Source organism: Oncorhynchus nerka, linkage group LG28 (genome assembly GCF_034236695.1).
Source record: "Oncorhynchus nerka isolate Pitt River linkage group LG28, Oner_Uvic_2.0, whole genome shotgun sequence".
NCBI lineage: Eukaryota > Metazoa > Chordata > Actinopteri > Salmoniformes > Salmonidae > Oncorhynchus > Oncorhynchus nerka.
The window spans coordinates 50467518-50493493 of record NC_088423.1 but is presented as its reverse complement, the minus strand read 5'-3'; the positions used below and the strand labels follow the sequence as shown (position 1 = coordinate 50493493).

General features: G+C 41.2%; 1 protein-coding gene and 1 long non-coding RNA gene across 4 annotated transcripts; one reads left to right on the top strand and one right to left on the bottom strand.

Annotated features, from left to right (window-relative positions):
- The first annotated feature begins 1441 nt into the window (after positions 1-1441).
- On the top strand, positions 1442-24956 carry LOC115113369 (DNA-binding protein Ikaros). 2 transcript variants are annotated; one of them, XM_029640929.2, is made up of 8 exons: positions 1442-1736; positions 6428-6481; positions 6685-6807; positions 18459-18740; positions 21120-21287; positions 21875-22000; positions 22920-23054; positions 23609-24956. In XM_029640929.2, exons 1-8 carry the CDS (start codon positions 1457-1459, stop codon positions 24301-24303), a joined length of 1863 nt encoding a protein of 620 aa, XP_029496789.2. In that variant the 5' UTR covers positions 1442-1456; the 3' UTR covers positions 24304-24956. The 2 variants fall into 2 exon arrangements, with proteins under 2 accessions (XP_029496789.2, XP_064868943.1); XM_065012871.1 differs by lacking the exon at positions 1442-1736 and adding an exon at positions 3037-3059.
- On the bottom strand, positions 14353-21880 carry LOC115113370 (uncharacterized). Of its 2 annotated transcripts, XR_010461705.1 has the most exons (3): positions 21785-21880; positions 21050-21652; positions 14353-14885 (listed from the first exon to the last, which is right to left on the bottom strand). It is a non-coding gene; the product is annotated as an uncharacterized LOC115113370 (long non-coding RNA). The 2 variants fall into 2 exon arrangements; XR_003861107.2 differs by lacking the exon at positions 14353-14885 and having other exon boundaries at positions 20145-21652.
- Positions 24957-25976: the final 1020 nt, after the last annotated feature.

The following is a 25976-nucleotide window of genomic DNA, read 5'->3' as shown; positions in this document are numbered from 1 at the left end:
GTAATCCATAGGAGCATGTGGAAACAACAGACCAAAAACACACTCCTGCTAAAAGTTCCTCTTTTGCGCCAATGACCAGCCCAACTGCCTGTGAATGTTGTGCTGCTTTTGAGATAAGGACTGCCTTCCACTGTACAGTTTAGGGGATTTAGCTATCTAGAACATGCAGCATCTCCACAGATAACACCACTCAGAAAGGTTAGAAAAGAATGGGATAATGGGAGAAACAGTCACTTTTCTCATAGTATATTGCAGCACAGATTCACTGTACCAGAAACTTCATTTAAGGTGTAATGACTAAACATGGCAGAGAAATGAGCCGATTTGTTTGAATAAAACAAGAGGTATATTACTCATTATTTATTGACTATTTCTATAAATATTAATCCACAAATTATATCGCTTTGAATAATTTGAGGCAATATCCCATTTGTGCATGCAATACTGTAATAGACCAATATTCTTAACAAGTTAGTTTTTAAATATGCATTTACAAACTACTATGAATTTTCTGAAGAAAAAAAAACAAAAGTTTATGTGCCCTAAAATATGTTGGCTAAAATGCTGCTACTATGTTGGCAGAACTTTATTTCAGTGCACTAAACAAAAATGCAATTATATAGTAGTGACATGAGTAAAAAGGTGGGGGGGTTTGGCAAAGAGAGGCAGCACTTCTTCGTGCAATCCATCCACACTGCCCAGTCTGCCAATGGAGGGACATGCTGAGGTACTCCTAAACAAGGAAGCAGCTGATACAAAATCAGTATATATACAGTAGCAATGAGACAGTAGCATTGAGTCAATTAGTTGCTTGTCTTTAGGAGTCTCTTTAAAGAGTTATTAGGTGTTTAATACATTTGACTTTTCTTTCACATTTTTTTCAATCGCAGAGCTGCTTGGAATAAATTATTTCAAATGAGACTTCTAGACCAGAGCATTAGCCTCAGTTAGCATCAACTGATCTAGAGACTTATCTATTTTTTCTCGTTATTCAGCAAACCACTGCCTCCTCAAAGGTCTCTGTCCTACTGGAAAGATGGGATAGCAATGTAAAACCTTGGGTGATTAAGCGCATAGGCGTACTAGCCTACAGTTCTATAATGTCACTGAATTATTCATGATTCAATAATGACATGTGTTCGAATGGTATAAAAGTATAGGGTTGAGTATATGTGAAAATATCCATTTGTTGTTACAAAAGCACATGGAAAGATGCAACTTTCCACAATGGTTGTGGTGTACCTGTCACAATATTTGTTTAAACATCATTTGAAACCAACACAGTTGTCGTTTTAATTGAGCTGTGACTCTTATAGGATGCCAGAACAGGTGACAGAAGGGGAGCTGCTCATATGCAAGTGAGGAGTCCCCATCCTTCTCTACGAAATAAATAAACAAACAATGAATCGTCCAGTCTCCTGTGCGCCTCATCCCATCTCATGCATGGCTGCCAGTAATGGTCTACTGGGTGTCAGCTTTTATTGGCACGATACAAAGCAAGAGCCAAGGGCTGCTGCCTCCACTCCCCAAGCAGACTCGACCTCTGGATAAAAGCAAGCAAAATGCCTCAGTCGAGCACAGAAACATAGAAATGTTAGGCTGGAAAGAGGAAGTACAGTGGAGAGGGGAGGGACCGAGGGCAGAGTTCCATGGGGCTGCCGCGGCGCTTCGAACTTCTGCACATGGAGCGGGGGAGAGTTGGAAGAACTTCATATTGCAAACTCAAGGAATAGCAGGTAGAGTAACTTTCACGATGCTTGTTAACTTCGAACTAATTTAAAGCGTTTATTCGTATTTCTAAATAGTAAGAAAGGGCCTTACTCGTAAAAAAAAAAGAACTATGTAGCGGATTGGAAAACATTGTCCTGAAGTCTGGTGCAGGTGCGCGAGCGTCTGAAATCCTGTGATGCGAGTACTTGTATAGTGGCGCATGTAACGGATTTGACCAAAAAGTCCAGGGAAATTGTAATGTTTAATGAATGTTATACAATTTTGATCAGCATTGTAGTTAATATCAAACGCACTTAGAAAAATAATGGAATAATGGAAAATATTCCTCTTTTCCCATACTCCTTTTTGGAGATTGCAGGAATTGCTCACAATTATCTTGACCATATAGAAGTATTAGGTTATATTTCTTGCCATTGACGATTAAGTCTAAAATAATTATGGTTAATATAAAAACAAAAATACGTTTTTGTGGTTTGCAAGTTTTACATAGACTCCTTTCACTTTTCGTACCAGATCAACACCTGTTGCAACTGTGCGCATCCAGAATGAATATCTAATTATAACTATTTTGCTTCATGTCATTCAAGCTTCATGTCATTCAAGAGTTCTTATTTCAGAAGTCCACTTCATATTATTACAAATCAAACGAAGTAGGCCTGAGTTCAAATAAACGCAAAAACATTATATTAACACTCCTCAATGAGACTGCTGAAACTAATTAGCTATACTACGTTGCCTACAGGATTAAAAAAACGTGGTGTTTCTCTGCTTTCTCAAAGTTACATGAAAAAGACACACACACAGACACACTTCGAAATCCTGTTTCAAGGTGCCCAAGACGTTCGCAACCATTGGTTGGTCTGAGCCGAACATGACTTGTGTGTTGAGATAGTATTGGTGGGCAGGACTCAAGTAACTGTTAACATGTTGTGAAACTGACATTCAACAAAAACACAAAAGGAAGATTCATTTTGAGAGAAAAATTGGGGAAACAAGTCCACAAAACTTCTCACACTTCTGTGCACTGGGACATATAATTCTACAAACTTTAACTCGTAGGTTATTATATTCCTATAACGTAGAACTATATAAATAAACAATGCAAAATCCAACTCAAGTCTAATTCATTTGGTTCAACATAAGAAGGTATATAATTTGCGCATTGTCCAGTTTGTACTCACAAAGCATCAAAAGCCACGTTGATATTGTTTTAAATTGTTTTAACTTCAATTTTGTTAACATAGCCTCCAGCTGGGCAAAAACTGACTGAAGTTTTCATTTGGATTGACCTCGTCAGTCTGTCATGGAAAGAGCAGGTGTTCTCTAAGGTACTCACTTTTTTTTAGGGCAGCTAAACACTTGCATTTCAATTTGATGGTAGTAGCCTACATACTTTTTAAAGTTGATTTTAAAAACGAATCCAAAATTAAAAACACAACAACGAGTCAAATGTACTTGCCCTCATATGAAATCAACTTAGTATATTGAAATTACTATGAGTAAATCAAGCAATGACTTGCACCCCACCCCATAGCACAATTATGACATTTTATGTATCTGCTTCTTCGGATTGAGGATGGTTGAAATGCTGCAAACACATGCTTGTGGACACATCCACTTCCTTGTTACTAGCAGACTGAGGAAGGGGAAAGCGAAAGAAAGGCAGTTATTAAAATGATCGTCACTGAAAACGAGTGTAATGAAGTGTGTCAGATGCAATTGAAGACCCTATAAGGAAACTCATTTCGCCCCTGTAATGTAGCCATTCCAACCCTTACAATAGGTGCCTAAACATCTGCTCAGTAAGATTATCATCTTTCAATTCATGGCGACACATTTCCTTAATTTCCAATGAGAAATTGCTCTATAAATATTAAAAGATGACTGTTTTGACTGTTTATTATATTACGTGGTGTAGTGTAGTAGGGCATGGTTCCCCAAATTGTGGGTTTGGAACCACAGGTGGGTCGCTGGTAAGGCATGAGCGAGTTATGGCACCAATGTTGTTTTATTTAACACCGCAATGGATGAGGTGGGACTCAGTACACAAAATGTCATATCCATTTTTTTAAATCTCATTATTAATCAAACTGATAACATTGTATTTTAGGAAAAAATTACCACAAAAGCCACTGTTCTTAATTTCTTGTCCAAATGACTGATTGTTTTTTGTATGCCATATGTCAAAAGGAATTTTCTGGAGAAACAAATGAGTAGTTTCAAGTACAGTCTTGAATCACACTTCTCACAGAAGCAGCATATGCTAATAATAGTTTGGGAACAAAAACATTTAAAGTAAGAATACCTGATATGATACGTTTCTTGTTTTAATTTTCACCAACAACAAAAACGTATGAAAAACTTAGCCTGATGTTCTATATCACCACCTAGATTGTATTGATTTTCATATATGACTGTTTTATTCATTGGTATTAGCCCCCATGTAATTTGCATATGTTTTTTTTGTTGATATTCCAACATTTAAGGATGAATATGAGTTACTAGATTATAGTTTATATTATAAAACCCTGTTTGTCCGTTTTTACTTCCTCCCATTATCCAAAGTGTGCTGGTGTAGTCCACTTTGGCTGTTTAACAGTTTGGCTGTTTCAGTCTCCACCCTGCTCCATTTCATGTGTTCGCACCCTGCTCTGCACCCCCCCCCCCACACACACACCCCCCACACACACACACCCACACACAATCCCTTGAGTTAGGACTGAGGGTGTTGTGAACCCACAGCCCTCTTCCTGTCTCTCCTCCCCTTAGTAAGCGCACTCAAACCCACTGCCATGACTCTTCCTGCCCTTTATGAGGCACTTTCATAAAGCAGCTGTTGCCGTTAGTGCCTTGTTTTGTCATACTGGACTTTAGAAGGTGGTGTCATTCTGGAATATTGTCTGAATGAAACCATCCACAAAATATACAATATATTGAGAATCATCAACAAGGAAAAAAAAACATTAGAGCAAGAAATTCAACTAATTGTCTTTTTTTCACAAACGCCTGTGGATCAAAATGAAACATTACGGTGAACCTTAGACAGGGAATAAAAGTATGATAAGAAAAATGCTCCCCGTCCCCCAAAACATTACTTGAATCTAGCATCAGGTACTAAAAGTAAGAACGGTGTCACTTTGGGTGAATATACAACTTCCTGAATGTTTTCATGCACCTTGCTCTCCACATGCCTACACAACTCGCTTGTGGTTTAACATGGGAATGCATTTCTCACTTCTGTCAAAGTCCCCCACCAACACCATCAGTATTTCCCTTCGCACCATCTGCCCAGAAAAAAAGGGCACATGAGAATACCACCCCCTCTCGACCTCCAAACTCCAGATGCTAAAGAATGATGACGCAGGCATGGCCTCCTAGTCTTATATCGACACACATCAGCACGCAACACCAACTGTGCTTTCTGCGCCACATCTCCTGCACTAATGACCTCTGCCCTTCCCACCCCCCTCCACCACCTCCCCCACGTGAGTCCTGGGTGTCTGTGGGTTGTGGAACTCAGCCTCGACTCGCCTGTCCACTGAACATTGTGCGTTGCAACAGCGGTGGGGGCTGCTTGGTGGCTTCCCACTATTTGTTCCAAATGTGTGGAGCCATCTGTCAGTAAAACAGGAAGGCCTAGGTTCCCCTTCTCCCTTGGGCTTGCTTCGCTATTTTAGGGAGCTTCACTTCTCCCTGTGTGGCTGGCTGGGCCGGGCAAGCGGCTCCACCAAGGGCCTTCTTGAAGTGGCGGTGCCGAGGCTGAGGCTGTTGTGCCCATCTGCTGCAGGCTTGAGGGGGATGCATTATTAATGGGGCCACGCGCACTGGTGACTCCTCAGATATGCAGCAGGCTCTGGCCAGGGGATGTGCTCTTCTTCATTAAACTGCCTCCTCTTGTGCGAGAGAAACTTACTTCGGGGCCCCTCGGCCTTCCTCTATCGATCTCTCTGTCCCTGGTTCTCCCTCTCCACTTTCGCTCTCTGGCACACTCCCTGTCAGTCTTGGTTCCCTCCCCTCTCTATCTCTGTATCTTCCCCCTCTCTATCTTTCTCTGTCTCGCTCTCTCTTTCCGGGTCCCGCTCTGCATCTCTCTCGGACTGTCTGTCTCCCTCTTCCTCTCTCTCTCTTTCTTATCTTTCTCCCTCTCCTCTCTCTTTGTTTCTGATTGTGGCTCCTCTCGCACATGTCTGTGCTCGGATAGTGGCGCGCTCAGCGATGCATGCTCAGTAAATTAGAGCGAACACGAGCGCCGATAAGCTTGGCACGGGCAAACAGCCGCATCCTCAGTGACCTAGGGCCAGTTAATTTTCTGCTTAATTTTGCGGCAGTCAGTTTGCATTTGTGGATGATTACGTGGCAGGAAATTAACAATAAATAACAAATGTGGTCTGAAAGCCCCTTCCCAGCACCCCCATCGCCATAGCCCATCATGCGGGGCCAAGCCACTCTCCCAGGCCGCCCTCTCTGTCAGACTTGTAATGAAAATGTCTGTAATTCTTTGTAATGTAATGTGGGGGACAGTGGTGTGTCTTTCGGTGTGACAAGAGTGATCTTGCCGGGGTGACGGAGTTGTACAGAGAGAGGTCACCCCTTTAGTCAGCTGTGGCTTTTTATAATGTTGTGTTTTTTTCAGCCCTGCGGAGCCGTTGATTACATTTAAACACATCTACATCTCTGTGTCTCTCTATCCCATTAGAGTACCTGCACCGAATGGAGACGGAGGAGGCACAGGAGATGTCTCAGATGCCAGGTAAGAGCTTCTGTTTTCAGAACTGGCACTGTAGGAGCATGTCTGGTAGAACAGAGAAGCACAGCGTGAGTTGCACAGAGCCCAAGCTGAGTGGCACAGTCATACCACATGTAATAGATTATAGATAATTATGGTTCTATCTTATGAGCAATAATGAACCATGTTCTGGTGGCTAATGGGTTTGCTGGTGTTTCCCCATGTAGGCAGGGACAGCCCCCCTCCCAATGATGTGTCTGAGGAGAACGACGAGGCCATGCCCATCCCAGAGGACCTGTCTGCTAGCTCCAATCTGCAACACAACAACAGGGGTGACAAAGAAGGCATGGGTGAGTGACAGATCACATGAGTTTCACCGTGCTTCCCTAACGCACCACTCCTACATCAGTAGGCCTATGAACCAGTTAAGTTGCTGCACCTAGACCAGTATATCCATCAAACCTTTACCTGTATACCCCAAAACCTAGCCATTTCCAGAGCACCTTCAGAAATATGTAAACCCTCAGGACAAAAGTAGTAGCACTGTTGTTGCTACTAATAATAATGAAAATAATGATCTTTTTAAAAATGATGTGGAAATACATGATGAAATACATGAATAATTAACTATACATGTGTTTGTTACACCCGCCTTCACTTAAAATACATTTCAGCACTTTTTGTACATAGTCCTCTCATTTTAGGGCGCCAAAGGTATTGGGACAAATTCACTTATATGTGTATTAAAGTAGTCAAAAGTTTAGTATTTGGTCCCATATTCCTATAACACAATGACTACATCAAGGTTTGACTCTATACATTTGTTGGATGCATTTGTTGTTTTGTTTGGGTCGTGTATCAGATAATTATGTGCCCAACAGAAATTAATGTAGTGTCATTTTGGAATAACCTTTATTGTAAATAAGCATAAATATGTTTCTAAACACTTCTACATTCATGTGGATGATACCATGATTACGGATACTCCTGAATGAATCGTGAATAATAAAAAGTAAGAAATTTACAGAGGCGTAAATATTATACACCACCCAAATGCAAACCTTTTTTGAAGGGGAGGGGTTATGATATTTATGCCTCTGTAACCTTCTCACTCTTCCCATGAAAGACTGACCAGGTGAATCCTCGTGAAACCTATGATCCCTTATGTCACTTGTTAAATCCACCTTAAATCAGTGTAGATGAATGGGATGAGACAGGTTAAAGAAATATTTTTAAGCCTTGAGACAATGGAGACATGGATTGTGTTTGTGTGCTATTCAGGGGGTGAATGGGAAAGACAAAAGAGTTAAGTCCCTTTGAATAGGGTATGGTAGTAGGTGCCAGTCGCACCGGTTTGAGTGTGTCAAGAACTGCAACACTGCTGGGGATTTTTTTGCCCTCAACAGTTTCACTGGTGTATCAAAAATGGTCCACTGCACAAAGGATATCTAGCCAACATGACACAACTGTGGGAAGCATTGGCGTCAACATGGGCCAGCATTCCTGTGGAATTGTCTTGAGACCTTGTAGAGCCCATGCCCCAACAAATTGAAGCTGTTCTGAGTGCAAAAGGGGGTGCAACTCAATATTAGGAATGAGTTCCTAATGTTTCGTACACTCAGCATAAGTGAATATGTCCCAATACTTTAGGTCTCTTAAAATGGGGGACTATGTACAAAATCTGCTGTAATTTCTAAACAGTCCACCTAATATGGATTCAAATACGCCCCCCAAAAAGCTGACAGACTCTACAAAAAATCAGCACTTTAACCTCGTAGTCATTGTATAATTTCAGAGTACAGAGCCAAAACAACAACAACATTGTCACTGTCCTAACACTTTTGGAGCTCACTGCACATATCATAAAAACAAATGTCTTAGTAACATAACTATTTTGTTAGTAACATAACATTTCGTAACGGCATCCCAACAAGCGGTTGCCACATGTAACAACAATCCCTTAGATCCACCCATTACTTGCAATCTGGCACTTTAACCAAACACAGTTCTTTTGAACATGCAATCTAAAAGTTACTGATGCATTTAGGTCATTGGCAGGAAAGGTTGCACATTTCTCTGATCCGTCTCATGATGTGCAAAACCTTAAGGAATGGCTAATGTGCCCTTGATATGAGGATGTTACTAAATTAAGCCAGGGAATATCATGGACATAATATTAGCATTAGTTGATGTACACGTTTATTTCAACTCGGGACATGACTGCGATATCAGGGGACACCAGGCAGCATTTACCACACGGCGTTTTGGAATTTGAATTGTTGCTTCATGGGAACATTTGTGAAAAGCACCCCTACCTGCATGCAAGGTGAACCATATCATATTCTATGCCTAAAAGTACAGTAGCTCATGCAACCAATAGCTAGGGTGTCTTTGTGGGATGTGTCGGTGATCCATTGTGATAACTACAATACACCGTAAGTGTTGCTATAAAGTGTGGCGTAAAATTAGAATGTCGCTCCTTCTGTATTAGCTCCAGATAGCGGTGTGGTGTCGTGTACCGTTGCACTTTGAGGCGGCGTCTGTCAAATAACATGTCACAGCAGAGGAAACTGAAATAGGATGTGCAAGAGTTTCCTAAGAAGAACTTGCCATCAGTCAGTTTCAACACTCCAGGAGATAAAGACTTCAGGAGCAGAGTCGCGTTCAGAGATCAGCACGGCACATCCCAGCGCATCGCACTGCTAACGCACCTGCAAACACACACACACACACACGCGCTTTCACTTCAACTGTCAAGCTGTTAACTCAGCAGCACACATAAGGAACTCCAGCCCTTGCCAGCATGCCATAGTTTACGACAAGGATGCCCATTGTCATGCACCGGGAATTTATTGTAACTGCCCTACCTATCATGAAGTACACACGTGTCTTTCTCAAGATTCACCTTAGTTGACGTGAACACGTCGGTCATTTGTTGCGGAGCAATCATCATAAGACATGATGAGGCTTTCACGTCCAGCAGCTGCAATTCCAATGTTTATTCATGATCCACCAAATGATTACATTTCTGAAAGCATTACATGGACTAGGCCCTACTACTTCCTGATATTTTGGTCATAAATGCGCCTTTGGGGGGGGGCTCTGTGCAAGTGTGCAGTTGAGCTAGAGATAGAAGAGTAGGCCATGGGAAACACAGGCATATGCTGCTGTGGTTTGCCCTAGTCAGCCATGGCTTTCTCCATATGACTGTCTTTGTGGCTGAGCCTATGATTAGTCATTTCACTTGCCAGATTTGACATATTAGGAAAAACAGCTCAAATGACTCAAATCTTCACTGATGCACAATGGGGACTATGACTTAGAGATCACAGTCAGACAGTCTAGAATTTCTATGCACGCTTCCTAAGTGAATTGAAAGATATTTGTTGATCAATTTGGGAATGTCGTTACAGACATTATTCCATAGTACTTTCAACATGTTTTTGTAAATTCACTGAGAGGTCATGAGAGGTCATCGGTGATAAAAGTTACTGTATTGTGTTCTTTGTTGAGTTTGTTTTTTAAGGACGGGTTGAATGATTCTTCATCTCTATATCTGGTCTTATAGTATTTTGAAGAGGACCTGAATCAGGAGAGAGGTCGGCCTAAACATAGACAATAGTGTGTGTGTGTTTGTTGTATGTGTTGGTCTTTGAGTGTGAGAGAGTGTAAGTGTTTGTGTATATGTGTTGCTCTGCACTCCCTGAAGATCTAATCACCAGTGTGAGAGGAAGTGACTCTTATATCTATGCAGTGCATCGCTGGCTCGCTGATCAACCCCAAATGCATCAGGGAGTTATTATTATCTGTCAGGATCATGTGGTACAAAGGCTATGAGCCTGAAGTGCAGATCGCACACAGGATCGTGTAACTGAGACAAGGAGGCTGAAAGTATAACGGAAGCTCAAGACCTCAAAGCCTGGTTGCTTTTTGCAGTTTTCCATTTACTTTCCAAAGCTAGCATAGGTTCGTCCTACAAAGCGTCTCCAGGTTCATCCTACATTGCCTCACCATACAAGTCAACAAGCACAACAAGTGTTCCCCTTGTGTGGGGAGTACAAGACAAATCATCTCACAAGTATGCTTTACAAGTTGCCTTATTGAATTAAATTGTTAAAACATATATATTTGGTCATTACAGTCACACAGACAGTAAAATGACATGTCACAATTTCTCTTTCGCTATGAATCATTAGAGCTATTAAGTTATTCACGACAACCGTGTTTAATTCATCCCCGAGTGCTAAGCTTTTGAGTTCTCGGAAATTCAAGGCTAGTAGAAAAGTCCACTTTGTTTTTGATGCTCCTAATCAACACTGACACACTCAAAGGAGTCATGTTCAGTGTGGCATTAACGTGGTTTTACATGCAGCATGTGGTTGTTTCCACAGTCAGGCAAGCACACACTGGCCTATTTTCATCAGGCAGTGAGAAAAGAAGCCCCGTTACAGGAACCTCCAACAGGCTATTTTTACTTCCACCCTAGATATCTAAGCCAACACCAATGACTTGTTATCAGTTACCTGTGTTTCCTGTGTATTATTTTCTTATACTGAACAAAAATGTATTTGACTGAGTTACAGTTCATAAAAGGAAATCAGTCAATTGCAATAAATTCATTAGGCTCTAATCTATAGATTTCATATGACTGGGCAGGGGTGCAGCCATGGGTGGGGGGGGGGGGGGGCATAGGCCCACCCACTTGGAAGCCAGGGCCACCCACTGGGGAGCCAGGCCCAGCCAATCGGAATTTGTTTTTCTCCACAAAAGAGCTTTATGACAGACTCATAAACCTCAGCAACCCCCCTCCACCCCCATTCAGACCTCCACCCCCACTCAGACAATCTCGTAGGTGAAGAAGCCGGATGTGGAGGTTCTGGGCTGGCGTGGTTACACATGGTCTGTGGTTGTGAGGCCGATTGGACGTACTACCAAATTCTCTAAAACGACATTGGAGGCAGTTTGAATGTTAATTTCTACTGTTAATTCTCTGGCAACAGCTCTGGTGGACATTCCTGCAGTCAGCATGCCAATTGCATGATCCCTCAAAACTTGAGACATCTGTGGCATTGTGTTGTGTGACAAAACGTTTTTATTGTCCCCAACACAAGGCTGTGTAATGATCATGCGGTTTAATCAGCTTATTGATATGCCACACCTGTCAGGTGGATGGACTATCTTGGCAAAGGAGAAATAGGGATGCAAACAAATTTGTGCACAACAATTGAGAGAAATATGCTTTATGTGCTTATGGAAAATATCTGGGATTTTTTATTTCAGCTCATGAAACATGGGACCAACACTTTGAATTTATATTTTTGTTCAGTATAGCTTGTGAATTTAGAAATGTAGTGTCTCTTTTGTACCAATGTATCAAATCAAGGAAGCTGGAACTGTTACTAAGTAAACTCAGCAAAAAAAGAAACGTCCCTTTTCAGGAACCTGTCTTTCAAAGATAATTTGTAAAAATCCAAATAACTTCACAGATCTTCAATGTAAAGGGTTTAAACACTGTTTCCCATGCTTGTTCAATGAACCATAAACAATTAATGAACATGCACCTGTGGAATGGTCGTTAAGACACTAACAGCTTACAAACGGTAGGCAATTAAGGTCACAGTTGTGAAAACTTAGGACACTAAAGAGGCCTTTCTACTGACTCTGAAAAACACCAAAAGAAAGATGCCCAGGGATCCTTCTCATCTACGTGAACGTGCCTTAGGCATGCTGCAAGGAGGCGTGAGGACTAGGACTAGATGTGGCTAGGGCAATAAATTGCAATGTCTGTACTGTGAGACGCCTAAGACAGCGCTACAGGGAGACAGGACGGACAGCTGATCGTCCTCGCAGTGGAAGACCATGTGTAACAACACCTGCACAGGATCGGTACATCCGAACATCACACCTGCGGGACAGGTACAGGATGGCAACAACAACTGCCCGAGTTACACCCGGACGCACACCCGGATGCACAATCCCTCCATCAGTGCTCAGACTGTCCGCAATAGTCTGAGAGAGGCTGGACTGAGGGCTTGTAGGCCCGTTCTAAGGTAGGTCCTCACCAGACATCACCGGCAACAAAATCGCCTATGGGCACAAACCCACCGTCGCTGGACCAGACGGGACTGGCAAAAACGTATCTTCACTGACGAATCGCGGTTTTGTCTCACCAGGGGTGATGGTCGGATTCGTGTATATTGTCGAAGGAATGAGCGTTACACCGAGGCCTGTACTCTGGAGCGGGATCGATTTGGAGGTAGAGGGTCCGTCATGGTCTGGGGCGGTGTGTCACAACATCATCAGACTGAGCTTGTTGTCATTTCAGGCAATTTCAACGCTGTGTGTTACAGGGAAGACATCCTCCTCCCTCATATGGTACCCTTCCTACAGGCTCATCCTGACATGATCCTCCAGCATGACAATGCCACCAGCCATACTGCTCCTTCTGTGCATGATTTCCTGCAAGACAGGAATGTCAGTGTTCTACCATGGCCCGCGAAGAGCCCGGATCTCAATCTCATTGAGCAAGTCTGGGACCTGTTGGATCGGAGGGTGAGGGCTAGGGCCATTCTCCCCAGAAATGTCTGGGAACTTGCAGGTGCCTTGGTGGAAGAGTGGGGTAACATCTCACAGCAAGAACTGGCATATCTGGTGGAGTCCATGAGGAGGAGATGGACTGCAGTACTTAATGCAGCTGGTGGCCACACCAGATACTGATTGTTACTTTTGATTTTGACCACCCCTTTGTTCAGGGACACATTATTCAATTTCTGTTAGTCACATGTCTGTGGAACTTGTTCAGTTTATGTCTCAGTTGTTGAATCTTGTTATGTTCATGCAAATATTTACACGTTAAGTTTGCTGAAAATAAACGCAGTTGACAGTAATAGGACATTTCTTTTTTGCTGGTTTTATATGATAGTCTACAGTGTTGAAAAGTATGTTTATTTCTTTAACTTCCAAGTAAAGTGAATAAGCCCAGGGTTTTGTCATGGAAAGTCTCTGGAAAGATACCTGAGCTTCAAGTGCTCTACCCCAACCCTCATGTTGTCGCTCTGGCCCCTCTCTTACTCACTATCACATAGCTGAGGTAGATAGCACTGAACCTAGCAAGGCAGAGGGAACTACTACTGCTGTGCTGTAGCTTCTCAGAGATATACAGTATGGGGAAATTGCGACAGAATTCGGGATGGGAAGAAGGGGGGCTCCCGAGTGACGCAGCGGCCTAAGGCACTACATTTCAGTGCTAGAGGCGTCACTACAGACACCCTGGTTCAAATCCAGGCTGTTTCACAACCGGCAGTGTTTGGGAGTCCCATAGGATGGCGTACGATTGGCCCAACGTCATCTGGGTTTGGACGGTGTAGGACATCATTGTACTGACATGCCTGGTAAAACAATAGAAGGGTTTTTACTTTATATCATGTTTGTCACACAGTCACACACCTTGATTTACTTGTTTTGGGAAGCAAGTGTTAAATCACACAGAGAAGGACAAACAATGAGAGCAATAAAACAACTGCAATTCATCTCTAAATCTGCCTTTCAATGTCAATGTCAGACATTTAAGTCAAATTAACAATAATTATAAATGTGGTAGTTTGGGTTCTCAATGCTGATTGGCTGAAACAACATTTCAGCTGTGTGTATATCAGACAATATGACACGGGTATGATACAAAAATACTTGTTTAGTGTTTTATTTACATTGGTCTAGAAGAAAAAGAAACGCACACCTATTAAGACGAGGTGCTGGCTAGCGGAGTAGAAAACTTGAAAATAAAAGAGAGCCGCACACTCTAGGAGCTCAGATGCAAACATTTAATTACCAACGTTTCGACACCTTGGTAATGACATTTTTGCATCTGAGCTCCTAGAGTGTGCGGCTCTCTTTATTTTCAAGTTATTTACATTGGTAACCAATTAACAATAGCAATAAGGCACCTCAAAGTTTGTGGTATATGGTCAATATACCACGGCTAAGGGCTGTATCCAGGACACACCTACTCATTCAAGGGTTTGTCTTTATTTTACTATTTTCTGCATTGAATAATAGTGAAGACATCAAAACTATGAAATAACACATATGGAATCATGTAGTAACCAAAAAAGTGTTTAACAAACCCAAATATATTTTATTTTTGAGATTCTTTAAAATAGCCATACATTGCCTTGATGACAGCTTTGCACACTCTTGCATTATCTTTACCAGCTTCATGAGGAATGCTTTTCCAACAGTGGGAACTCTTGAAGTAGTTCCCACATATGCTGAGCACTTGTTGGCTGCTTTTCCTACACTCTGCAGTCCAATTCATCCCAAACCATCTCAATTGGGTTGAGGTCGGAGGATCATCTGATGCAGCACCATCACTCTCCTCCTTGGTCAAGTAGCCCTTACACAGCCTGGAGGTGTTGTTTTGGTCATTGTCCTGTTGAAAAACAAATGATAGTCTCACTAAGAGCAAACCAGACGGGATGGCGTATTGCTGCATAATGCTGTGACAGACATGCTGGTTAAATGTGCCTTGAATTCTAAATAAATCACCAGCAAAGCATCCCCACACCTCTTCCTCCATGCTTCACGGTGGGAACCACACATGCGGAGATCATCCGTTCACCTCCTCCGCGTCTCACAAAGACACAGCGATTGGAACCAAAAATCTCAAATTCTCAAATCATTCAAATCAGATCAAAGGACAGATTTCCACCAGTCTAATGTCCATTGCTCGTGTTTCTTGGCCCAAGGAAGTCTCTTCTTCTTATTGGTGTCCTTTAGTAGTGGTTTCTTTGCAGAAATTCGACCATGAAGGCCTGATTCACGTAGTCTCCTCTGAACAATTGATGCTGAGATGTGTCTGTTACTTGGCCTCTGTGAAGCATTTATTTGGGCTGCAATCTGAGGTGCAGTTAATTAACTCTAATGAACTTATCCTCTGCAGCAGAGGTAACTCTCGGTCTTCCTTTCCTGTGGCGGTCCTCATGAGAGCCAGTTTCATCATAACGCTTGATGGTTTTTGCGACTGCACATAAAGAATCTTTCAAAGTTCTTGGAATTTTCCAGATTGACTGACCTTCATGTCTTAAAGTAATGATGGACTATCGTTTCTCCTTGTTCATATGAGCTGTTCTTGCCCTAACATGGACTTGGTCTTTTACCAAATAGGGCTATCTTCGTATAACACCCCTACTTTGTCACAACACAACTGATTGACTCAAACGCATTAAAAAGGATAGAAATTCCACAAATGAACTTTTAACAAATATATTCCAGGTGACTCCCTCGTGAAACTGGTTGAGAGAATGCCAAGAGTGTGCAAAGCTGTCATCAAGGCAAAGGGTGGCTACTTTGAAGAATCTAAAATATTTTGATTTGTTTAACACTTTTTTGTTTACTACATGATTCCATACGTATGTGTTATTTCATAGTTTTGATGTCTTCACTGTTATTCTACAATGTAGAAAATAGTAAAAATTAAGAAAAACCCTTGAATGAGAAGGTATGTCCAAACTTTTGACTGGCACTGTAACTCTCTCTCTCTCACACACACACACACACACACACACACACACACACACACACACACACACACACACACACACACACACACACACACACACTCTTTAACAAAGCACATTTTTTGTGCGTGTGTGATTACTGATCAATTAACTTATACATTCATAATCTTTCTTATTTTTGTTCTTATGTATTGTATATTATGTATTGTATAAAACCACACCTGCACATCGTTAAATGTTTTATTTCATTTTTTCTGTATTGCTGTCTATCACTTGTTTTCTCTGATGCAAATAAATAAGTGAAATCCCAGACGAACCCCCAAATACGTTACAAGTTTTATGCATTACATTAAACCGAACAACAAAGACATAGAAGGTACTAACATATTTTTCTCTCATTACTGTAATCATGTAGAAGTTGGAAAATGGTTGTATTCATGTTGTAGCCAACCACCCAGTCATCTTCATGTCTATTGTTCTGGCTGACCTGTAGGCCTAACATGTTTGGAGACATGCAGGCCTTAATTCAGTGGTTATTGAAAATGTGCTCTTCAGAGTTATCATTGCCTCTCTGCCTGGGTTGCGCTCTCTCTTTCTGTTCTATTTCGTGCCTTTCTGCTTTCATCTAGCTAGCTTCCTTTGTGTTCTATAGGCGTGTGGTTTGTGTTCTCTTCACCTCGCCTGCTCAGTGGAAAAACATGTAGGCTATGTGTCCAATTGCAAAGTGACAACAGGGCAACAGACAAAATGTTGTAATGCGAGGGAGGAGCATTATACTGCCCTGAACTTACAGTATTTCAGCAGTTAGCATAATATCACTAATTCTAACACGAATTGTTCTTTGGTCAATCCACTATCACCAATGTGATGTTGATTTTGATTATTTGAATAGCTAGCATAGTGCTGTACACCAAATGCTGATTTCATCCAGCATCACCAAGATGGTGGTGTTGGGTTGATAATGAAGTTGTGTTCGAGAGCAACAGGAAGTCACTGTGTTCACACCAGTTGCCTTTCCGCTTTCACTGGATGAATCACGCACTATGGAAGCTTGTTCCCTCCCAAGTGTCAGTGAAAACAAGAGTCCTGCAAAATAGACTCAAGTTTCAGTTACACCGTTTTACAATTCCTTGTCTGTGCTTCCCTTTCTGTCACTTCTCCATAATTCTTGGTATTTTGGTTAGGCAGGCCTCGTTTCTGACGCTTCCCCTTTTTTCCCCTATAGATTCCTATAATTCATTATTTCCACTTCTTCCTCTTTGGGTGTACAAACAAGGTAGACACATGAGGAAATCAGCCACCATGAAATGCAAATGAGGTTGAGGGGTTTGCCAGGTTTCAAGTGTTTATTCCCTCCAGTATTTAAAATCGAGCACTTGTCGTCACATTTCCTTTTTACACTCGCTCCTTTAAAACGTGTGCTTTTATTGAGACAATAATCGTCGATTCAAATTATTGTCATGCCATAGTCTGGTTACAAAGCCATTGAAAATAATGACAACAGTTATGCAAACCCGGCGCCAGGATGAAGTGACAATGGGGGCAGTTGAAATCGATATTAGTTCCAACGTCTAGTTTTGATTTACATTTGGTTGAGTTGTCACCTAACGTGAATTCAACATGAAATCTACAAAAACAGTTCACCATGTCATTGGATTTAGCTTAAAAGTTGGGTGAAAAAAATACAACATTTCCTTAATTTGATTACTTAAAAAATAAAATCCAATCAATGTGTGTGTGTGTGTGTGTGTGTGTGTGTGTGTGTGTGTGTGTGTGTGTGTGTGTGTGTGTGTGTGTGTGTGTGTGTGTGTGTGTGTGTGTGTGTGTGTGTGTGTGTGTGTGTGTGTGTGTGTATGTGCATGCGTGTTTGTGTGTGCCTTTATCATAGTTTGTTGGTCTGGTTGACACCGCTGCCATCCTTAGTTTCACACGGCTTCCTGTGTCTCTGTTTCCTGTTTATCTTGCTGTCATTTTCACAGAAGAGTGATGATGAGAGATGCAGTATATAGTTTCACCATCTTCTTTAGCAAAAGTTTAAAAGAAATCTATATTATTCATCTGTTATGTTTGATCTGGAACATTGATCACAAGAACCCACTGCATGAGTTCAGCAAATTTGTTTCAAAGTTTTGTCCTAGTGTACTCAGCCAATAAAGTTGAATTGAGGATTGCTGCACAGAAAGTGCTGATATAAATGCTCTCACGCCGCAATTAACTATTCCTATCAGTAAGTTAATTGGAGGTGAGGCATGCTCTCACAGGTGTTCATAGACCTCATAGACTAAAACAACCAGTCAAGTAGAGGGAGACATAGACACATGCCCTTAAACTAAAAAGTCACATATTGTCCCATAGAAAGTCAAAGATTTACATCTAGTCAAATAGTAATATAGTAATGTACTCATATTTCTACACAGTTAGTTAGGCTATAGTCCCCCACAAACATGTTCCTATTCTAAACAGTGGCCCACTGCCCTCTTTTCCAGCCTGTAACATTAAAGTTGAGGCTCGCAGTGACGAGGAGAATGGGCTCGCCATTGACATGATGATGAATGGCGAGGAGGAGGAGGAGTGTGCGGAAGACTTGCGCGTGCTCGATGCCTCGGGGGCCAAAGTGAACGGCTCCCATGCAGGCGGCCCCGACAGCAAGGGCCCCTACTCCTCGGCTGGGGGTATCCGCCTGCCCAACGGGAAGCTCAAGTGTGATATCTGTGGGATAGTTTGCATTGGCCCCAATGTGCTGATGGTGCACAAGCGAAGCCACACTGGTAAGCCATCCGCGATACTCATCGCCCTTACTTTGCACCCACGCTACGCTCACTGGTAGCCTTACAGAGAGATTATGTGTATGTGGGGTAGAGAAGATGAGATGGATTCTGTCAGTGTCTTTATCTTCACTTGAGACACTGAGAGCAGTAGACAGAGCACTATTAGGGTTAGTCTGTGTTCTTAGGTCTTATTCCAAAGTTGCCTACATAGCATGAGTTATAGGCTTCAACACAAGTAATTGGGGTTTCACACTATTTTAGAGTCCGCCATTTACGTGGTATTTACTTGGAAATCTAAAATGGCAATTACGGTGTCACCTAATAAATATGTTTTTGAATATTTGACCACTAAGTACCACTTAGTAGGCTACCATGCTACAGTGCTAGGCATCCACCGATTGTGTTTAATTCAACGAGATAAGCACCAGGAGCTGCTAACTGTTACCATGTCACTTCTCCGTAATTGAGGTGCAATGAAGCAGTTGAATACTTGTTTTTGTAAAAGTTATTACTTAAACAATTGGAGCTATTTGATGATGGCAGATATTAACATGAGTAGATAATGTGTTATTAAACATTGTTGAGTTTCTTTATGTGGATAATATATAGCTTTCATTGGTTTGGATTAGTTTCAGAGGCATATTTTCCCATAGTTACTGTGCTATAGTCATTATATTGGTCTATAATGCTGTAAAGGGATGTTTTAGACTGAAATATCGAAATATAGTCAAGTATGTCATCTGTCATTTGTAGTATCTACACTATATTCTGTATTGGTGACTGAGGAAGCCACTATACAATTATAATTCTCGGAGTGTTCTTTTAAATGATCACGTGAGAGAAGTGGCTCGTGATCAATTTGTTGTGTGATAAGATTGAAAAAGTATGATGAATACAATCCCTAAACATGCCCTTATATCACAGTTGAAAAACAGGATATCTGCAGCAATTAAATGGAATCTCCACAAAATGGCAATTATCCGAGTATTACAAGTTTTTCAAAATTCAGAATTGATATTCTATTGTAATGAACCCAAACCAGTGGCGGGGAACATTTTTCAAAAAGGCACTTAACTGTCAAGCTTTAGAAACTAATGAAACCCAAAATGGAAGAAAGGAACACTAGACTAATGTAAATGCAAAATAACATATAATAAAATATATAATGAAGTGCCTCCTATTTAAATAGAAAATATTCTGTGGTGTCTCTGCTCCTGAAATGCATTTTTAATGAGTTTCCTTTTTTCTATATTTTTGCTGCTTCACTGGTAACTCTTATTTTATGGGGCCTTTTGAGAGAAAAAAAAGCCATATTAAAACCTTCTCACAGAATGCCACAACACTCAGAGAGGCTAGATATTGGTTTATTCCAGAACCACTGATCAGGAAGACTGGCTCTCAACACAAAGTGTTTCCTTCACTTTATTCAAATGAGCTTGAATTTGCATTGTGATGGGCTGCTCTTATTTTAGAGACGAAGAAGAAGAGAAAAAAAAGAAGAGATTTTCTGATCAAATTGACCCAGGCACTGGTGCATTACGGAACTGGCAGCCTGAGTCTGAAAGGCTCTTGTTCGATCAGAGCGCCATTCGGCTCCGAGGTTCAGGGCCAGGGAGTGCATGGAGAAATGGAGTGTCACTCCGCTCTCAAACCCTCATAGGCTGGTTGATTGGCCTGTGCTCAGAGTTCCTCCATCATTCACCGTGTTCTAGTGCTTGGGAGTCTTGCGGTACAGTGACCCCACATTCACATCCACAGTGGTGCTATTGGTGGAGATGCTTTAGTTCTTGCATCCAGATAGCAAAATTCAGACAATGGCTCAATACCTGACCCATTATTCTCTGAAGAGAGGCTGTTCTCATTGAGCCGAGCCGACATTGGTGCGGCTCAAAGCAAAATGACAAACTCAGAATGGTTGATAAACTGATACAAATGACAAAAATGGGTCCATCTCATACTGTAAGATGACAAAAGAGAAAGCACGTTCATACATTCCCCACACACTGTCAACACTTTGCATTAACCCTCGGTTATATAAAGCATAGAATTCCATTCATATAGGCCTACTCTTACAAACAAAATACTAATCTGCTGTAATGTACATTATTGTCATTTTGTGTCCGAGCTCATAAAACAAGATTTTGCTGAAAATATTCCTATTTTTTCTACATGATAATATTTGCATAACTCACAAAGACACCTATACTGCAGTTATGTATTTGTGAGATTACAAAAGTGTGCTTGTCAGTGAAAAATATGCCAACACTCATTTGCAATGAGCCAATTACATTTAAAGTGTTGATACATACTGTAGATGAGTGGCAGCTGCTCCTGTGTGCTGGCCCTAACAACCTGCTGTGTGGTGTTTCTTGTCCTCAGGAGAGCGTCCATTCCAGTGCACCCAGTGTGGCGCTTCTTTCACCCAGAAAGGCAACCTGCTACGTCACATCAAGCTCCACTCAGGAGAGAAGCCCTTCAAGTGTCACCTGTGCAACTATGCCTGTCGCCGGAGAGACGCCCTCAGCGGTCACCTGCGTACCCACTCTGGTGAGTTAGGAGGATAGGATTAGTGGTCAGTGTGTTGTGGACATTTAGGGCACGCAACATTTTAAAAAGGTTTTGAAACAGAAACAAAAAATGGACCATGTAATCCATGTAGTCCCTCACTGTTTCAGTCCAATTTCTCCCGTTTAGGGCCTAATCAACTTTCCAGGTGGTGGTACTTACCCAGTGGAATTGTGAGGGAACACCTGCCCTGTACTCTGTGGTCTTAGTGTGGAGTGGGAACCATCCCACTGGGCACACACTGGTTGAATCAACATTGTTTCCAACGTCATTTCAATGAAATTAAGTTGAATCAACGAGGACTTAGACGTTGAATTGGCGTCTTTGCCCAGTGGGATATCGGTCATCTGCAAAGAAATTATTATAAAACCATTACATTTATCATGTCAATGAAACAGGAGACTGGGTCTTTTGGAGAATGAAACAGAATTCCATTGTTATAAGTTAAAATACAACACATGTACATGTACACCACTCACAATATGGACAGTACAATGGACATCTCACATGCTTGAAAAATGGCTCTCAATTCAAATGCTGTCAATACTCACCGCTGTCACTTCTTGCAGTTGGAAAACCCCACAAGTGTGCCTACTGTGGGCGGAGCTACAAGCAGCGTAGCTCTCTGGAGGAACACAAGGAGCGGTGTCACAACTACCTCCAGTGCATGGGGCTGCAGAACAGCATCTATACAGGTTAGTGTGTGTCAGTCTCTCACCTTCACCCACACTGTTGACCTACTTTGAACTTGACTACTCGTCACCACTCAGGACTCACTCTGGTGGCAACATTAATGCACCAACAATGTTGAAATTGCAACAATACTTCCAACAGGTCAGGCTCGATTTTAATGACATTTACCTGCAGAATAAATGTTTCTCTTCCGATGCAAGGCTTCCATAATATATTGGCGTGTTTTTTTGCTGTTACTGTTGACTCATATCCAGTTATTCTAAAAGGGGGAAACACTTTATTCAGTAAGGAAATGTGGTAAAAAAAAAAAAAAAAAAAGCGGCAGCTTATTTTCTTGGATGGTCTTCAAGTTGTACTACTTCATTCTGTGAGTCCATGAACCATAAATAAGAGCATGACAAAAAAAAACATTCTGTGCTCTTTTCAGTTCATGTTTTGTTAAAAATGTATTGACAGTTCTGCTTAAAATCTTATAAGACTTTTGTGAATGTGGAACATGGTTTAAAGTTAAATAAATATAGTAAGATCATGTAGCTTTTTATAGTAAGATAATGTAGCTCACGTAAAAATGACCTCTTTATACTACGGAGAGATCCATTGTGGGCGGATGTACATGTAGCCGACTGAACTGACAACATTAGGAAGTGGGGCAAGAGTGCAGAGGTTAAGAAGAGGAAATTAGAAGAGGAAATGATGAGAAAGGTTGATCACTCTGCTTTGCTTAGTGAGTAAGGCCAATGTATACCAACTGCAGCACATCTGTCAATAAAGGCCTCCTCATCATTGTGCCATGTATCTACAGTCAGGGAGGGATGCTTTAGCAAATTGTAGCAAGATCCTGTTATACAGTAATTATACTTTTTATCAGGTCAGATTTCACTACTTTGATTCTGAAACCTACTTTTCTGTCTTGCTTTCCAGTAGTAAAGGAAGAAAGCAACCAGAATGAGCAGAGGGAAGACTTAAGCCAGATGGGATCTAAGAGAGCCTTGGTGCTAGACAGACTAGCTAATAATGTAGCCAAACGTAAGAGCACTATGCCACAGAAGTTTGTAGGTAAGGGATAAAGTCTTCTACCTTCGCATACCAACAAACATGTAAAGCACAGGACTTAGGTTCCAATTGTCAGAATTGTGTATTTCAGTTTGATGCATTTGGATTTGCTACCTTTGCGCTGCAGAATAAGCTATTTAAAAAAAAACAGCACATATTCAGCATGATCACCCTTGTGCCTGGAATCTGCATATCATTAAAACAATGTTTGAGTTTTATTTAAGTTGAGCAAAGAGAATATTTTCATTGATTTCAACTTGATCCTTACCCTTGGTGTATTATACATGTATCTGAAGATTACTCTTTCTTAAACTAACAATACAAATATATTTACAAAACATGTCAGTAAAGTAATCAGCCATGAGAAAAATGCAAAGAATGGAATATTCTAAATAAGGAGAATCACTTTTCAATATGTCAAAAGCCAATAAATTGACCACTAGAACCACAATTAAACATAAGTCCTTGTAATGTTTGATATCAGGAAACTGAGTTTTTTCAAATTTGAATTGTAGTCTAACATTGGTATTCATCTGTTTTCTCTTTCTAACCCTCAGGTGAGAAACGCCTCTCCGACATCTCCTTCGAGGGTGGCCCGGGGGAACTGATGCAGCCTCATGTCATCGACCAGGCCATCAACAGTGCCATCAACTACCTGGGTGCCGAGTCACTCCGACCGCTCATCCAGACCTCCCCAACCTCCTCTGACATGGGGGTCATGGGCTCCATGTACCCCCTCCACAAGCCCCCTGCAGAGGGCCACGGCCTGTCAGCCAAGGACAGCGCAGCCGAAAATCTTCTGTTGCTCGCAAAGTCCAAGTCAGCCTCCAGCGAGAAGGACGGCTCCCCCAGCCACAGTGGCCAGGATTCCACCGACACGGAGAGCAACAATGAAGAGAGGGCAGGTGTCGGGGCCTCAGGCCTCATCTACCTGACAAACCACATCACGTCCGGAGTACGTAATGGCGTGCTGCCCCTGGGGAAGGAGGAACAGCAGCGGCAGTACGAAGCCATGCGGGCCAGTATCGAGATTGCCTCGGAGGGGTTCAAGGTGCTGAGTGGAGAGGGGGAGCAGGTGAGGGCATATCGCTGTGAACACTGCCGCATCCTCTTCCTAGACCATGTGATGTACACCATCCACATGGGCTGCCATGGCTTCCGAGACCCCTTCGAGTGCAACCTCTGTGGCCATCGCAGTCAGGACCGTTACGAGTTTTCGTCACACATGACCCGAGGGGAGCATCGCTACTGAGTTGCCAACTGAACACACACTTACTCATGAACATACATACACATGTACTAAACACACACACACGATTTTTATACATTGTCAAGAAATTGCATGTTGAAGAACAAGTCTAATTAATGTGTATTTCACATGTTCAGGAGGAAAAATAAACTATTCCTCGATCTGCTTTTTTAGAAAACAAAAAGGTGTTCAAATAACCGAACAAACAACTTCAAAAATGATTGTGCCTCAGCAGTAAGTATCATGTGTCACATACTGTATAGTTTTAAGTCATCCATCTACCCTTTGATGTCTGTGTACATTAAATACATGTCTGTTTTCTGATAGCCTACCTAGACAGGAATATCTGTATATTTTATTCTAAAGAATACAAGGTATTGCTTGACATTTAAGTTATAACTTTACAGTGTTATTCTTCACTGTAATAACCTATTTGAATCCCACCCAAGGAAATTTTGCTCCTTATTTTACTTAAATGTTTTTTTTATATGGACTTTTTATATATTATTTATGCCGTGTACACATGCATGTGTTTTTTTGGGGTAATTTATTACAGTTGGTGTTAGGGTTTCCGTTTGATTTGTTTAGTTCAAACATTCCCTACCATTAATCGAATGTGATACATTAATATGAGTGTAATAAATGACCGAACTAGAGTGTTTTTACTGAAAGATGTTTGTTTGATATAAAATACGGATGGGATGCGATTTTGTCCCAGCTTTTTACCTCGGTGGCAAAGAAAATGTTACTCTCAATTTGGACTAAACTTTTAAAGTCTTTTCACTCATATATCATGCTTGCAAAATATCAATAAAGGATATTTTACATACACAAAAATAATACTGATTTGTTATTCTTTCATAGTAAGCTTCACCAGGATTACATTATATACCTGTTCAAATATTTTCAAGGATATTTCAAAGAAGGTTGCACTGTATTTTCCTACTGGAGAAAATGGACAACTTTTCACACTATTCCATTTCTACCCCTGGACATTTGAATGACAATCCATTGTAGTTATTCAAAGCAATTCATAAATCATTAGGGTGCAACATCTGGCACATGAATACATTTGACTTTTAATGTAAATGATCTAACAATATCCCATGGAATAGATAACAGTGTTTGCTCTGTACATTTCAGCCATTGAGAATATAGCCTAGGCAAAGCTACAAGTATAGTAGATAACCCAAAACATGAGTCAGCAACCTTCTTAATTCTTTCATTACCAAACCATGCTGCCATGATAACCAAATGGCTAAATAAATTGATAGAAATACAGAAATGTAATTGCACGTTCTCGAACTTTCGAAAATCGTTAAGTTAACAATACGTCAGTCATTCAAAATGTAGCTGCTAATGGTCAAGGAAAAACTGAGGGAATGATTGACATGTATATTCCTGGTAAATATTTATATATATTTTTTAAGTAAAAACATTGTTGCCAATTTAATTCATGAATAAATGAATACTTAGTGAATTTAAAGTGCACATTAGATACTTTACATGGTTTTTAACCCCAATATGGGTTTGCTACAGTGTCCTTACTATCAAATTCAGGCAACTAAAGCATTTGCATATGTACCCAACCTATCTGCTATTTTCAGAAAGGAATATTAGAGTAGTTTAGAGATTGAAATGTAAAAGTATTAATGATATAATGAAACCACATCATC

Excerpts from the sequence above, each read along its gene's own strand:
- LOC115113369 (XM_029640929.2), top strand. The coding sequence starts at position 1,457 with ATGGTCTACTGGGTGTCAGCTTTTATTGGCACGATACAAAGCAAGAGC. Across the intron at positions 1,737-6,427 it reads GCAAACTCAAGGAATAGCAG|AGTACCTGCACCGAATGGAG; the intron begins GTAGAGTAACTT and ends CTATCCCATTAG. Across the intron at positions 21,288-21,874 it reads TCACCTGCGTACCCACTCTG|TTGGAAAACCCCACAAGTGT; the intron begins GTGAGTTAGGAG and ends CACTTCTTGCAG.